Here is a 15,047-nt window from a genome sequence, read left to right as displayed (position 1 = left end):
AATTGTAATGGCTTAGCAGATAATAAGAAAAGACGATCAGTATTTACCTGGCTAAAAGATAATTAAAATAATATCTATTTTTTTATTTTTTTTATTTAACCTTTATTTAACCAGGTAGGCTAGTTGAGAACAAGTTCTCATTTGCAACTGCAACCTGGCCAGTTGCAAATGAAACTTGTAGATGACCTGGAGCCAGTGGGTTTGGCGACGAGTATGAAGCGAGGGCCATGAAGCTCGTATGGCATTGAAGCTCGTCTGGAGGTTAGTTAACACAGTGTCCAATGAAGGGCCAGAGATATACAGAATGGTGTCGTCTCCGTTGAGCTGGATCAAAGAATCACCAGCAGCAAGAGCGACATCATTGATGTATACAGAGAAGAGAGTCGGCCCGAGAATTGAACCCTGTGGCACCCCCATAGAGACTGCCAGAGGTCTGGACAACATGCCCTCTGATTTGACACACTGAACTCTATCAGAGAAGTAGTTGGTGAACCAGGCGAGGCAATCATTTGAGAAACCAAGGCTGTTGAGTCTGCCAATAAGTATGTTGTGATTGACAGAGTCGAAAGCTTTAGCCAGGTCGTTGAATACGGCTGCACAGTAATGTCTCTTATCGATGGCGGTTATGATATCGTTTAAGACCTTGAGCGTGGCTGAGGTGCACCCATGACCAGCTCTGAAACCAGATTGCATAGTGGAGAAGATACGGTGAAACACATTCAACAATTTTAGATGAAGTTTTGTGGGTAAAGGATTGGGGGGGATGAAATATATTTATCCCATGGGCAAAGAAATTCAAAAGGGGTGATGATATTAATTAACTGTAATTTTGATCCAAATGTGCAAATTGTCCAAACAGATCATCAAGGTAGATGGATTATTTTAAATATGTTATTGGACAATAAGCAGATATGGCTTATTAACCTATGCAATCCAAATAATGATGATCCAAGCTTCTTTGAAAATATATATAAGAATTGATCAACTCTACAAGCAACACTAGACTCTATTATTACGGTGGGGAATTTTAATACGGTTATAAATAATTCTATGGACCGTAAAGGAAATCACACTACAAATTATCACCCTCAGGCACTTAAGGAAATCATGAATGTCATGGATATATTTGAATTAGTGGATATATGGAGACTTATATACCCAGACCTAGTGAGATATACATGGAGGAGGTTTAATACCCTGACCTAGTGAGATATACATGGCGGAGGCTTAATACCCTGACCTAGTGAGATATACATGGCGGAGGTTTAATACCCTGACCTAGTGAGATATACATGGAGGAGGTTAAATACCCTGACCTAGTGAGATATACATGGAGGAGGTTTAATACCCTGACCTAGTGAGATATACATGGAGGTTTAATACCCTGACCTAGTGAGATATACATGGAGGTTTAATACCCTGACCTAGTGAGATATACATGGAGGTTTAATACCCTGACCTAGTGAGGTAAACATGGAGGTTTAATACCCTGACCTAGTGAGATATACATGGAGGTTTAATACCCTGACCTAGTGAGATATACATGGAGGTTTAATACCCTGACCTAGTGAGATATACATGGAGGTTTAATACCCTGACCTAGTGAGATATACATGGCGGAGGTTTAATACCCTGACCTAGTGAGATATACATGGAGGTTTAATACCCTGACCTAGTGAGATATACATGGAGGTTTAATACCCTGACCTAGTGAGATATACATGGAGGTTTAATACCCTGACCTAGTGAGATATACATGGAGGTTTAATACCCTGACCTAGTGAGATATACATGGAGGTTTAATATCCTGACCTAGTGAGATATACATGGAGGTTTAATACCCTGACCTAGTGAGATATACATGGAGGTTTAATACCCTGACCTAGTGAGATATACATGGAGGTTTAATACCCTGACCTAGTGAGATATACATGGTGGTTTAATACCCTGACCTAGTGAGATATACATGGCGGTTTAATACCCTGACCTAGTGAGATATACATGGAGGTTTAATACCCTGACCTAGTGAGATATACATGGCGGTTTAATATCCTGACCTAGTGAGATATACATGGAGGTTTAATATCCTGACCTAGTGAGATAAACATGGAGGTTTAATATCCTGACCTAGTGAGATATACATGGAGGAGGTTTAATACCCTGACCTAGTGAGATATACATGGCGGAGGCTTAATCAAGCTAGTCGTCTTGACTACGTTCTTATACCATTCTCTCTGGCACCAAAAGTTTAAAAAGTGTTGATAGGGGACAGAATGCGGTCGGATCATCACATAATTGGCATATATATTACTCTTACAGAATTTCCATGTGGGCGAGGACATTGGAAATTTAATCAAAGTCTACTGGATGATAACTTGTTTAGAACTAGGACAGAAGAATTTATAACTGACTTTTTCAGACATAACATAGGTACAGCAGATCCCCGTATTGTATGGGACACTTTTAAATATGCCTTTAGAGGCCATGCAATTCAGTACTCATCTAGAAAACAAAAGCAATTTAGATCAAAATAGTCCATATTACAAAGGACTAACAGTAGCAATTAAAACTACCATAGAGGCACATAATAAGATAGAGGAAAAACATATATTATAAAAAATAAACTGGATGGAATATGGGGAAAAATGCACCAAATTCTTTTTCAATCTTCAACATAGAAATGCTACAAAAAATATGTATTGAAACGTGTTACAAATGAATTATATTTTGAAAGAGGAAGTACTTTAAGAATATGTTTTTGTTTCATCTCCTCTGTCACGCCCTGACCATAGTTTGCTTTGTATGTTTTATGTTTTGTTTGGTCAGGGTGTGATCTGAGTGGGCATTCTATGTTGTATGTCTGGTTTGTCAATTTCTATGTGTTTGGCCTGATATGGTTCTCAATCAGAGACAGGTGTTTTGCGTTGTCTCTGATTGGGAACCATATTTAGGTAGCCTGTTTTGTATTGTGGGTTGTGTGTGATTGTCTATGTGTAGTGTTTAGTGTCAGCACTATTTGTTATTTAGCTTCACGGTCGTCGTTTATTGTTTTTGTATTAGTTTCGTAAAGTGTTCTCTTTCTATTAAAAACAAGATGAACACATACCACGCTGCATATTGGTCCTCCGATCCTTCAAACTTTTCCTCCTCGGACAAGGAGGAGGAAGACAGCCGTGACATCCTCCATCTCCACTAACCGAAGATAATTGTATGGATTTTTTTCCTAATAATAATGTAAAATTAACATCTGTACAGAAAGACTCATGTGAAGGCCAAATTACAGAGGAGGAACTTCTTGATGCAATTAAAGACCTTAAGCCCGGGAAAACTCCAGGGCTGGATGGCATACCAGTGGAGGTATACAAAACCTTTTTTGATATACTCAGAGGACCATTATTAGCTTTTTTTAACCACTCCTATATAAAAGGTAGATTATTGGACACGCAACAAGAAGGTCTGATTTCATTATTACTGAAACAGGATCCAAGTGGTATATATAAAGAACCAGTCCATTAAAAAAATTGGAGGCCTCTTACACTCCCGTGTTGTGATGCAAATATTCCAGCTAAATGCTTGGCGCATAGAATTAAAAAGGTATTGTTGTATATTATTCATCCTAATCAGACAGGTTTTTTACTTGGACGATACATTGGAGATAATATAAGACAAGTACTGGAAACAATAGAATACTATGAACTTAGGTTGGAGTCATTAAAACTAGTTTTTCAACTACTCCACAAATTTCTTGTTAACAAACTATAGTTTTGGCAAGTCGGTTAGGACATCTACTTTGTGCATGACACAAGTAATTTTTCCAACAATTGTTTACAGACAGATTATTTCACTTATAATTCACTGTATGACAATTCCAGTGGGTCAGAAGTTTACATACACTAAGTTGACTGTGCCTTTAAACAACTTGGAAAATTCCAGAAAATGATGTCATGGCTTTAGAAGCTTCTGATAGGCTAATTGACATGGCCTGTGTAAGCCTAGGTAAGGTGCTCGTCACTGGGCCTGTGTGAGCCTAGGTAAGGTGCTCGTCACTGGGCCTGTGTGAGCCTAGGTAAGGTGCTAGTCACCGGGCCTGTGTAAGCCTAGGTAAAGTGCTAGTCACCGGGCCTGTGTAAGCCTAGGTAAGGTGCTAGTCACCGGGCCTGTGTAAGCCTAGGTAAAGTGCTAGTCACCGGGCCTGTGTAAGCCTAGGTAAAGTGCTAGTCACCGGGCCTGTGTAAGCCTAGGTAAGGTGCTAGTCACCGGGCCTGTGTAAGCCTAGGTAAGGTGCTCGTCACTGGGCCTGTGTAAGCCTAGGTAAAGTGCTAGTCACCGGGCCTGTGTAAGCCTAGGTAAGGTGCTAGTCACTGGGCCTGTGTGAGCCTAGGTAAAGTGCTAGTCACCGGGCCGGTGTGAGCCTAGGTAAGGTGCTAGTCACTGGGCCTGTGTGAGCCTAGGTAAAGTGCTAGTCACCGGGCCTGTGTAAGCCTAGGTAAGGTGCTAGTCACTGGGTCTGTGTGAGCCTAGGTAAAGTGCTAGTCACCGGGCCTGTGTAAGCCTAGGTAAGGTGCTAGTCACTGGACCTGTGTGAGCCTAGGTAAAGTGCCTGTCACCGGGCCTGTGTGAGCCTAGGTACGGTGCTAATCACCGGGCCTGTGTAAGCCTAGGTAAGGTGCTAGTCACAGGGCCTGTGTGAGCCTAGGTAAGGTGCTAGTCACTGGGCCTGTGTAAGCCTAGGTAAGGTGCTAGTCACTGGGCCTGTGTGAGCCTAGGTAAGGTGCTAGTCACCGGGCCTGTGTAAGCCTAGGTAAGGTGCTAGTCACCGGGCCTGTGTGAGCCTAGGTAAAGTGCTAGTCACCGGGCCTGTGTAAGCCTAGGTAAGGTGCTAGTCACTGGGCCTGTGTGAGCCTAGGTAAAGTGCTAGTCACTGGGCCTGTGTGAGCCTAGGTAAGGTGCTAGTCACCGGGCCTGTGTAAGCCTAGGTAAAGTGATAGTCACTGGGCCTGTGTGACCCTAGGTAAAGTGCTAGTCACCGAGCCTGTGTAAGCCTAGGTAAGGTGCTAGTCACTGGGCCTGTGTGAGCCTAGGTAAAGTGCTAGTCACCGGGCCTGTGTAAGCCTAGGTAAGGTGCTAGTCACTGGGCCTGTGTGAGCCTAGGTAAAGTGCTAGTCACCGGGCCTGTGTAAGCCTAGGTAAGGTGCTAGTCACCGGGCCTGTGTGAGCCTAGGTAAAGTGCTAGTCACCGGGCCTGTGTAAGCCTAGGTAAGGTGCTAGTCACCGGGCCTGTGTAAGCCTAGGTAAGGTGCTAGTCACCGGGCCTGTGTGAGCCTAGGTAAGGTGCTAGTCACCGGGCCTGTGTAAGCCTAGGTAAAGTGCTAGTCACCGGGCCTGTGTAAGCCTAGGTAAGGTGCTAGTCACTGGGCCTGTGTGAGCCTAGGTAAAGTGCTAGTCACTGGGCCTGTGTGAGCCTAGGTAAGGTGCTAGTCACCGGGCCTGTGTAAGCCTAGGTAAAGTGATAGTCACTGGGCCTGTGTGACCCTAGGTAAAGTGCTAGTCACCGAGCCTGTGTAAGCCTAGGTAAGGTGCTAGTCACTGGGCCTGTGTGAGCCTAGGTAAAGTGCTAGTCACCGGGCCTGTGTAAGCCTAGGTAAGGTGCTAGTCACCGGGCCTGTGTGAGCCTAGGTAAGGTGCTACAGTCTGAGGACTGGACTCACCCCGTCATTACTAATCAGAGACTTCCATGAGTGTTCCAGTTTCTTGATGACCCTACAGGACAGTAAAGGTAACTGGATGAGAAAAAAAACTCAGTGATTCATACATCATTATATTAGTACTGGTGCTATTGATTATTGGACATTAGTAGCACAGTGAGCAATTTTGTGAAATTAACCTGTAAGACTGCAGGATGTCAATGATTCCAATAAAAAGAAGGAGTTGTTCCCCTTTACCATCCACTGCAGGAATACCACCCATTCTGGAGAGAGAGAGAGAGAGAGAGAGAGAGAGAGAGAGAGAGAGAGAGAGAGAGAGAGAGAGAGAGAGAGAGAGAGAGAGAGAGAGAGAGAGAGAGAGAGAGAGAGAGAGAGAGAGAGAGAGAGAGAGAGAGAGAGAGAGAGAGAGAGAGAGAGAGAGAGAGAGAGAGAGAGAGAGAGAGAGAGAGAGAGAGAGAGAGAGAGAGAGAGAGAGAGAGAAAAAAAAAGAAACAGGCAGAGAGAATCTCATGTAGGGGGAAAAGACTTCAAGACACACGGAATCATTGTGTGTGTGTGTTTGCACACTTGTGCCTGTGTGTGTTAAGCTGGATAACTCACGTAGCATCGTGGTCTAGTGTGTCTCTACACGTCTTCCCTCCCTGTATAGACTCCATGGCAGTAGAGTAGAGGGCTCTCTGGGTCACAGGTTTCTTCTCATCGCCCCCTGCTGGTGAGCCCTGGGACTCTCTCCCAGCCTGGCCCAGGTTATGGACCCCAAGCAACAGACTGTAATCCATGATTTTAAAGCTCTCGAGCACCTGGGGTACCACCCATACAGAGAATGGAGGTCAGAATGAATGATAGCAGGAGCTACCAGACAGCACAGACACACACGTCATAATGCCCCCCCCTTCCACATCTATTCTACATCCCCTCTCCTCCCCCCTCCCCTCACCCTCTCCTCCCTCTCTCCCTCTCTCAAGCAACAGACTGTAATCCATGATTTTAAAGCTCTCGAGCACCTGGGGTACCACCCATACAGAGAATGGAGGTCAGAATGAATGATAGCAGGAGCTACCAGACAGCACAGACACACATGTCATAATGCCCCCCCCCCTTCCACATCTATTCTACATCCCCTCTCCTCCCCCCTCCCCTCACCCTCTCCTCCCTCTCTCTCTCTCTCACCAGACCATCTCTCTGTAGGGTCTTAAGCAGAGCACCATATGTATCCTGATCCAGTGTCAGTCCGTCCGGTACATCTGATATAAAGTCCAGATCTTTAAAGGTGGGATTCGATTTCTCCCTCTCTTTCTTCGACGCACGCCGTTTATACGTGGAGCCCTTCAGGTCGAACTTGAGGTGCATGCGTACGGCGCGCGGTAACACATTGTTCATGACCACGATACGGATGTTTTTACCACCACACTGGACGCAGTAGAGACCAAAGAACTTAGGAAGCAGGGTCCTCGGGTTCTGATTCAGATTCTAGAGAGAGGAGGAGAGGAAGAGGGGAGAAGAAGAAGAGGAGGAGGGAGAGAAAATTAAAGGGTGCAAAAAATATAATTGTGTGCCTATTTCAGTGTTCTTTTCATGCAACAACAGGAAATCCTACTGGCCATCATATTGAGCAGGACATGAAAAATCCAGTGGATTTCAGAGATATGTCAGTTCAACTAGTTAAACATTTCAGAAACATTTTATTTGGATAGTCCCAAGTAGATGCTTGTGGATAGTTTATAGATGTTCAATAGGGGGGTCTAATCCTGGACGCTGATTGGTGTCTATTCCACAAGTTACCACTGGCTAAATCTGTCACGTTCCTGACCTGTTTTATGTTATTTTTGTATGTGTTTAGATGGTCAGGGCGTGAGTTGGGGTGGGCATTCTATGTTTTGTGTTTCTATGTTTAGGTCACTTGTAATTAGCCTTATATGGTTCTCAATCAGGGACAGGTGTTTGACGTTTTCCTCTGATTGAGAACCATATAAAGGTTGGCTGTTCACAATGTTTGTTTGTGGGTGATTTTCTTCCGTGTCTGTGTCTGCGCACCACACGGGACTGTTTCGGTTTGTTCGTTCGTTAGTTGTAGTCTGTACCTGTTCGTGCGTTCTTCATGTTATATGTAAGTTCTCATGTTTTAGGTCAGTCTACGTCGTTATTTGTTTTGTAGTTTATTCAAGTGTTTTTTCGTGTTTTCGTCTTCGTCTTAATAAATCTATATGGATTCAACATACGCTGCATTTTGGTCTTCCGATCCTTCTCTCCTCTCCTCGTCCGAGGAGGAGGAAGAACTAGAAACCCGTTACAAAATCTATGACTTTAAAATGCCTATTTACTCTGTTTCATCTGACTGCGCAATCCACTGTCTCACCAGCCCAGCCAGGAAATTTATAAACTTGATCTCCACTATAAAAAGCATGTAGACATTATCTCCCATTTCTTTTAGAGTAGCAATTGGTTTTCAATAGCGGAGATTTGTATAAATCTTGCTGTCTGTCTCTTCAACATTTGCAACATTGTCGGTCTAGGGACGAGACAGACAGACAGGCAGCTTTTCTCAGCCAATCGAAATCATGAATCAGCTAAATTTTTATGGATATATACAAATTAATGTCAAATTATATACAAAAACAGGTCAAACGAAACGAAAAGCAATTCGTTTGCAGTCTTTCCAGCTTCAGTTTGAAGTGATTGTGTTAGCTGTGTTGTAGGCTAGCTCCTCTGAACAACAGTGTCCTGACGAGAGAGCACATTTCCTATGCCAAGTGAAATCATGCATCATTAGCTCATTGTTATGGATGTATGCAAATAAATGTCACTAGAAAACAGCTTAAACAAATGCAGCAACTTTGCTGTTATTCTGGCTGCACTATTTGACCTGAACGTAAATTAGCCGTAGTTGGCTAAGCAAGGGGTAAGAACGTTGCCAGCCAGTACGACAATAGAACATTTAGAATGAACCACTGGGTCGCATCCATCACAGGAGGTTGATGGTACCTTAATTGGGGAGGACGGGCTCGTGGTAATGGTTGGAGCGGAATTAGTGGAATGATACCAAATACATCAAACACATGGTTTCCATGTGATGCCATTCCATTTGCTCTGTTCCAGCCATTATTATGAGCCGTTCTCCCCTCAGCAGCCTCCTGTGGCATCCATAGATACAGAACAAAAAGAACTAGGTCGCGTCTCTGGCAACCGAGCCGATAGATCGAACAACCAGCCGTCTTGGGTAGCTACCCTAAATTTGTGTCAGGACTATATCTTGTGGAAGGATGAAATGGTATGAATAAATTGATTGCCAAAAACGTTTTTAATGGGAATATGTCAATCATTATTTGAATATGTTGGTAATCCGTTGTATAAAAATGACAATGCCCTCGAAGCCGGTGATTGGAGGATATATTGTCATGGTTTGCCAATTATATCCTCCAAACACAGGCTTCTCAGGCATTATCACTTAAACAACATACACTATATATACAAAAGTATGTGGACACCCCTTCAAATTAATGGATTCAGCTATTTTAGCCACACCCATTGCTGACAGGTTTATAAAATTGAGCACACAGCCATGCAATCTCCATAGACAAACATTGGCAGTAGAATTGCCTTACTGAAGAGCTCAATGACTTTCAACGTGGCACCATCATAGGACGCCACCTTCCCAATAAGTCAGTTCATCAAATTTCTGCCCTGCTGGAGCTGCCCCGGTCAAGTGCTGTTATTGTGAGGTGGAAACGTCTAGGAGCAACAACAGCTCAGCCGCGAAGTGGTAGACCACACATTATATTTGTAACATGCACCGAATGCACCTTAACCAACAATGCAGTTCAAGAAATAGAGTTAATAAAATATTTACTAAAAAAACAAAAGTTTAAAAAAAATGAATGAATCAAAAAGTAACACAATAAATGTACATAACAATAATGAGTCTATATACTGTACAGGGGGTAAAGTGATTATGCATAGATAATAAACAGCGAGTAGCAGCAGTGTAAAAACAAGGTGGGGGCAATGTAAATAGTCTGGGTAGCCATTTGATTAATTGTTCAGCAGTCTTATGGCTTGGGGGTAGAAGCTGTTAAGGAGCCTTTTGGTCCTAGACTTGGCGCTCCAGTACCGCCTGCAGTGCGGTAGCACCTTCCTATGACATCGGGTGCTGTAGGTGTCCTGGGGGGCAGGTAGTTTGCCCCCGGTGATGTGTTGTGCAGACCACACTACCCTCTAGAGAGCCTTGCGGTTGAGGGCGGTGCAGTTGCCGTACCAGACGGTGATACAGCCCGACAGGATGCTCTCGATTGTGTATCTGTAAAAGTTTGTAAGTGTTTTAGGTGACAAGTCAAATTTCTTCAGCCTCCTGAGGTTGAAGAGTCGCTGATGCGCCTTCTTCACCACGCTGTCTGTGTGGGTGGACCATTTCAATATGTCAGTGATGTGTACGCCGAGGAACTTTCCACCTTCTCCACTACTGTCCCGTCGATGTGGATGGCATGGTGAAGTTATTACTTACACTTTGGATGGTGTATCAATACACCCAGTCACTACAAAGATATAGGCACCCTTCCTAACTCAGTTGCGGGAGAGGAAGGAAACTGCTCCTGGATTTCACTATGAGGCCTATGATGACTTACAGAGCTGCTTACCAAGATGAGTTACAGTTTTGACTTAAATCTACTTGAAAAACTATGGCAAGAATTGAAAAATGTCTGTGTAGCAATGATCAACAACCAAGTTGACAGATCTTGAATAATTTTTTTAATAATAATGTGAAAATATTGTACAATCCGGATCATTGTGTTGCTGCATGACCCAGCTGCACTTTAGCTTCAGCTCACTGATGGATGACCTGACATCCTCATATATAATTCTCTGATACAGAGCAGAACTCATGGTTCCTTCTATTAAAGCAAGTGGTCCAGGTCCTGAGGTAGTAAAGCATCCCCAAACCATCACACTACCACCACCATGCTGACCGTTGGTATGAGGTTCTTACTGTGGAAAGCAGTGTTTGGTTTTCGCCAGATATAATGGGACCCATCTCATCCAAAAAGTTCTACATTTGACTCATCTTTCCATAGAACATTCTTCCAAGAGTCTTGATGATCATCCAGGTGCTCCCAGGTGCTTTTTAGAAAACTTGAGTCAACCAGAAATGGAGCAAATACTTTTTCACGGCACTGTATGTAAATTAGATATTTTCAATTTTTTCGAAAAAATGCCTAAAAATATGTTTTCACTTTGTCATCATGGGGTATTGTGTGTAGATGTGTGAGAAACAAAATAAATTGAATCAATTTTAAATCCAGGCTGTACCACAACAAAATGTGGAATAAGTCAAGGGGTATGAATACTGTCTGAAGGCACTGTAGTGCAGTTGATAGTATGACCATCTGTAGATCATCTACTTGAGACTATCCAGATAAAATGGGACCAACATTTCCCCTTCAAAATTATTAGAAATAAGAAATGTCTGGGAAATGAATTTTCATTAAACCATAAATTGATATAAAAACAAGAATACTGTACTGTCGTTTTATTGATAAGCTTGCTATACGTTATATAAACTTTATTTTGATAACAATATTAACAAGACAATGCCCCTGCAGATTCTGCCTAGAGCGACCCTGGCTCCTGGCCCACACACCTGACAGACGTGAGTGTCGTGTGTGTGCTTTAGGCGTGTGTCTTAGTAGTGTGCTTAGCCTCATTAGCGTCACAGCTGACCATAGGTTAACCCCAGGGGCCAAGGGTCAAAGTGACCAACACAAACACACACACACACTTTTTATTTATTAGAATGAAGGAGGAGCTTGTGACAGACTAACCATGTAGTATCCAGGAAGTAGTTTCTGCAGAAACTCCGCCTCCTTGGCATTGACTGTTTTGATGATGAACTCGTCGTCCCTGGTTACGTAGAATATGGAGCCGCTGGCCCCCGGGTTGGACAGCTCGATCAGTGGCTCGTTACATAGAGAGTACTGGAGAGACAGCATAGATATACACACAGGTTAGGTCAGTGGGTCGTAGAGATAGCATAGAAAATGGCACCAACACTGGAGTGGTTCAGATAGGGCACTTTACATGGTGCTTCAGATCTTCATTAGGCACTTTGCAGGGTTTCTACTTTCTGCAGACACCTGAAGTGGAGTCTGGAAGGCCAGATAAACACAAGGGCTTAACAAGCTTAAGGGGAGAGTGTGAAGATCCTCTCAGTCTCTACACAAGTATAAGATACCCCGTATTCAGAAAAACAGAATGTTGCGCTATGTATTCCTCATGCTGGATTAATGCAATGAGACTAAAACATTACTATTTCCTGTAAGTGTAAAACCATGCATAGAAAACCCATAGATACACATAGAAACAGATACACAAAAAGTTGTTTCTGATTAGGCCTATACTGTACCTGACTGTCTACTGTTATCAGCTTGGAGCTTTAAAAAGAAAGTCTTAATCTGCTAATCTCCATCTGGTGCAGGTAGAGTGTGATTTTATAGGAGTGACTGTGTGTGCACGTGTGTATGTGCACGTATTTACAGTATGTGTGTAAGAGTGTAAATGTACACTCAGTGTACATATGCATAGATTGCTGCATTAATCCAGCACATTCCTAACACCTTCCTAATATTGAGTTGCACCCCTTTTGCCCTCAGAACAGCCTGAATTCGTCGGGGCATGGACTCTACATGGTGTTGAAAGCGTTCCACAGGGATGCTGGCCCATGTTGACTCCAATTCTTCCCACAGTAGTGTCAAATTGGCTGTTGCTTGTGAAAAACTCAGCAGAGTTGCAGTTGTTGAGACACTCAAACCGGTGCGCCTGGCACCTACTATCATACCCTGTTCAAAGGCACTTAAATATTTTGTCTTGCCCATTCACCCTCTGAATGGCACACATACAGAATACATGTCTCAATTGTCTCAAGGCTTAGAAATCCTCTTTTAACCCGTCTCCTCTCCTTCATCTACACTGATTGAAGTGGATTTAACAAGTGACATCAATAAGAAATCATAGCTTTCACCTGGATAGTCTGTCATGGAAAGAGCAGGTGTTCCTAATACATTAGGTGTTCCTAATGTATTTCTGTGCATTTCTGTGCATTTCTGTGCATTTCTGTGTGTGTGTGTGTGCGTGCGTGCGTGCGTGGCCAGAGGACGGTGAAGCCAGACTGGATGTAACCAGGGGTTATGTTTCCTTGATAAATCCACAGGATGTCATGTTAGTTATGCATTTAATCACCTGATGTAGGACACTATATTTAAAAGTGCAAAATGCAGAAATCGCTCCGCCATTTCCTGGTGGGAAATGGTCCGCCAATTCTAATAGTTTGCCTAATTTCAGTTTGTAACAAAACAAGTTGTCATTGTGTAGAGAAATCGTTGTACCATCTAAACCGCTGTGAAATATATTTTCCATAACCCAAAGTATTTTCAGCTGTTTGAAGCTGGTATACAAAACAGCAAGTAAAAGACGCTAAAATGAAACATAAGAATGCGAAGCATAGAAATAGCGCACATAGAACATATCTACCGCTTCTTAGACTTGCTTTCAATGAGAATGGCAGAGCTATAACTCACATTTCTATGTGAATTTGGTCAGGTCGCCCAGAAAGTTACATATTGCAGCTTTAACCTAGGTATTAGCAAGACTATCTGTAGTGCTATATTTATTGAGGTTACTATGGTTACTGTCTCTCACCAGGTAGTCATCTGGTCGGATCCCAAACAGTTCTCGGAAGTAGCGGAAGGCCACGGGGGCGTAGGTCTTAAACCTGAAGTCTGGGTAGTGATGGGCAGGAGTCAGGTTACTGCCCTCACTGGAGAGAAGATGGGAGTGAGGATGAGAGGCAGAAAGAGAGAAAGAGTTATTGTACTAGAGAGCATTTCACTTTGTAGGTGGTTTGAGTGACTATCCACACACCAAAAACAAAAACAACCCCTCCCCATTTGTAAACACACACATCTGCCATCCACACACACACACAAAGTCAGACACACATCTGCCATCCACACACACACACAAAGTCAGACACACATCTGCCATCCACACACACACACAAAGTCAGACACACATCTGCCATCCACACACACACACAAAGTCAGACACACATCTGCCATCCACACACACACACACAAAGTCAGACACACATCTGCCATCCACACACACACACAAAGTCAGACACACATCTGCCATCCACACACACACACAAAGTCAGACACACATCTGCCATCCACACTCACACACAAAGTCAGACACACACCTGGGGAAGAAGATGCTCTCCACCACGTAGAAGTCCTGCATGAGGACATCTCTCTCTGGCTTGGAGCTCAGGTTGCCCACTGTGTAGCCGATGCCCAGCTGGATGGCACCTTTCAGGGCAGAGGACGTGGTCTGGAGGGCACAGGCAGGCAGGTTACAAACCACAAGTCACCAAAATACATCCATGAAAATGAAAATGAGGGAGGAAAATGATAAGAGGAGGACAGGTGAGATAGGAGAAGTCAAAGAAGTACAGAACGGTCTGGGGGGAGAAGAAGAAGGAAGAAAATAGAGAGGTAGGAGAGGACATGGAAGACATGGACATGGAAGAGCAGGAAGAAGGAGAGACAAGTAAGGTATGGGATGGAGGGAGGAGAGATAGTGGAGAGAGAATAGAAGAACATGAAGATGAGAGAGGAAGGAGAGAGAGGGATTCAGGAGAGGAAAGGTGAGAGTGGGATGCAGGAGAGGAAAGGAGACAGAGGGATGCAGAAGAGGAAAGGAGACAGAGGGATGCAGAAGAGGAAAGGAGACAGAGGGATGCAGAAGAGGAAAGGAGACAGAGGGATGCAGGAGAGGAAAGGAGACAGAGGGATGCAGAAGAGGAAAGGAGACAGAGGGATGCAGAAGAGGAAAGGAGACAGAGGGATGCAGAAGAGGAAAGGAGACAGAGGGATGCAGAAGAGGAAAGGAGACAGAGGGATGCAGGAGAGGAAAGGAGACAGAGGGATGCAGAAGAGGAAAGGAGACAGAGGGATGCTGGAGAGGAAAGGAGACAGAGGGATGCAGAAGAGGAAAGGAGACAGAGGGATGCAGAAGAGGAAAGGAGACAGAGGGATGCAGAAGAGGAAAGGAGACAGAGGGATGCAGAAGAGGAAAGGAGACAGAGGGATGCAGAAGAGGAAAGGAGACAGAGGGATGCAGAAGAGGAAAGGAGACAGAGGGATGCAGAAGAGGAAAGGAGACAGAGGGATGCAGAAGAGGAAAGGAGTAGTGGACCTTCTTATAGGTGGTCTCTCCAGAGGCATCTACTCTCCTGTGGCCGATCTTCTTCTCCTGACCTGGGCCTAGACCCTGAGCTGTGGGGGACGGCAT

General features: G+C 44.0%; 1 protein-coding gene across 1 annotated transcript in view; it reads right to left on the bottom strand.

The window, feature by feature from the left end:
* Positions 1-15,047, bottom strand: part of LOC120055390 (phosphatidylinositol 4-phosphate 5-kinase type-1 gamma-like) — a 34,680-nt gene extending 19,633 nt beyond the window's left edge. Inside the window, exons 1-8 of the mRNA XM_039003255.1 lie at positions 14,952-15,047; positions 13,954-14,084; positions 13,392-13,509; positions 11,519-11,671; positions 6,876-7,175; positions 6,306-6,505; positions 5,885-5,968; positions 5,709-5,760 (exon numbers count right to left, since the gene is read on the bottom strand). Coding sequence (XP_038859183.1) covers positions 5,709-5,760; positions 5,885-5,968; positions 6,306-6,505; positions 6,876-7,175; positions 11,519-11,671; positions 13,392-13,509; positions 13,954-14,084; positions 14,952-15,047 — 1,134 coding nt within the window. The remainder of the gene's footprint in view (positions 1-5,708; positions 5,761-5,884; positions 5,969-6,305; positions 6,506-6,875; positions 7,176-11,518; positions 11,672-13,391; positions 13,510-13,953; positions 14,085-14,951) is intronic.

This window comes from Salvelinus namaycush, chromosome 11 (genome assembly GCF_016432855.1).
Source record: "Salvelinus namaycush isolate Seneca chromosome 11, SaNama_1.0, whole genome shotgun sequence".
Classification (NCBI taxonomy): domain Eukaryota; kingdom Metazoa; phylum Chordata; class Actinopteri; order Salmoniformes; family Salmonidae; genus Salvelinus; species Salvelinus namaycush.
Note: the sequence above shows the minus strand (reverse complement) of the source record. Positions and strands in the feature narration are given on the sequence as shown.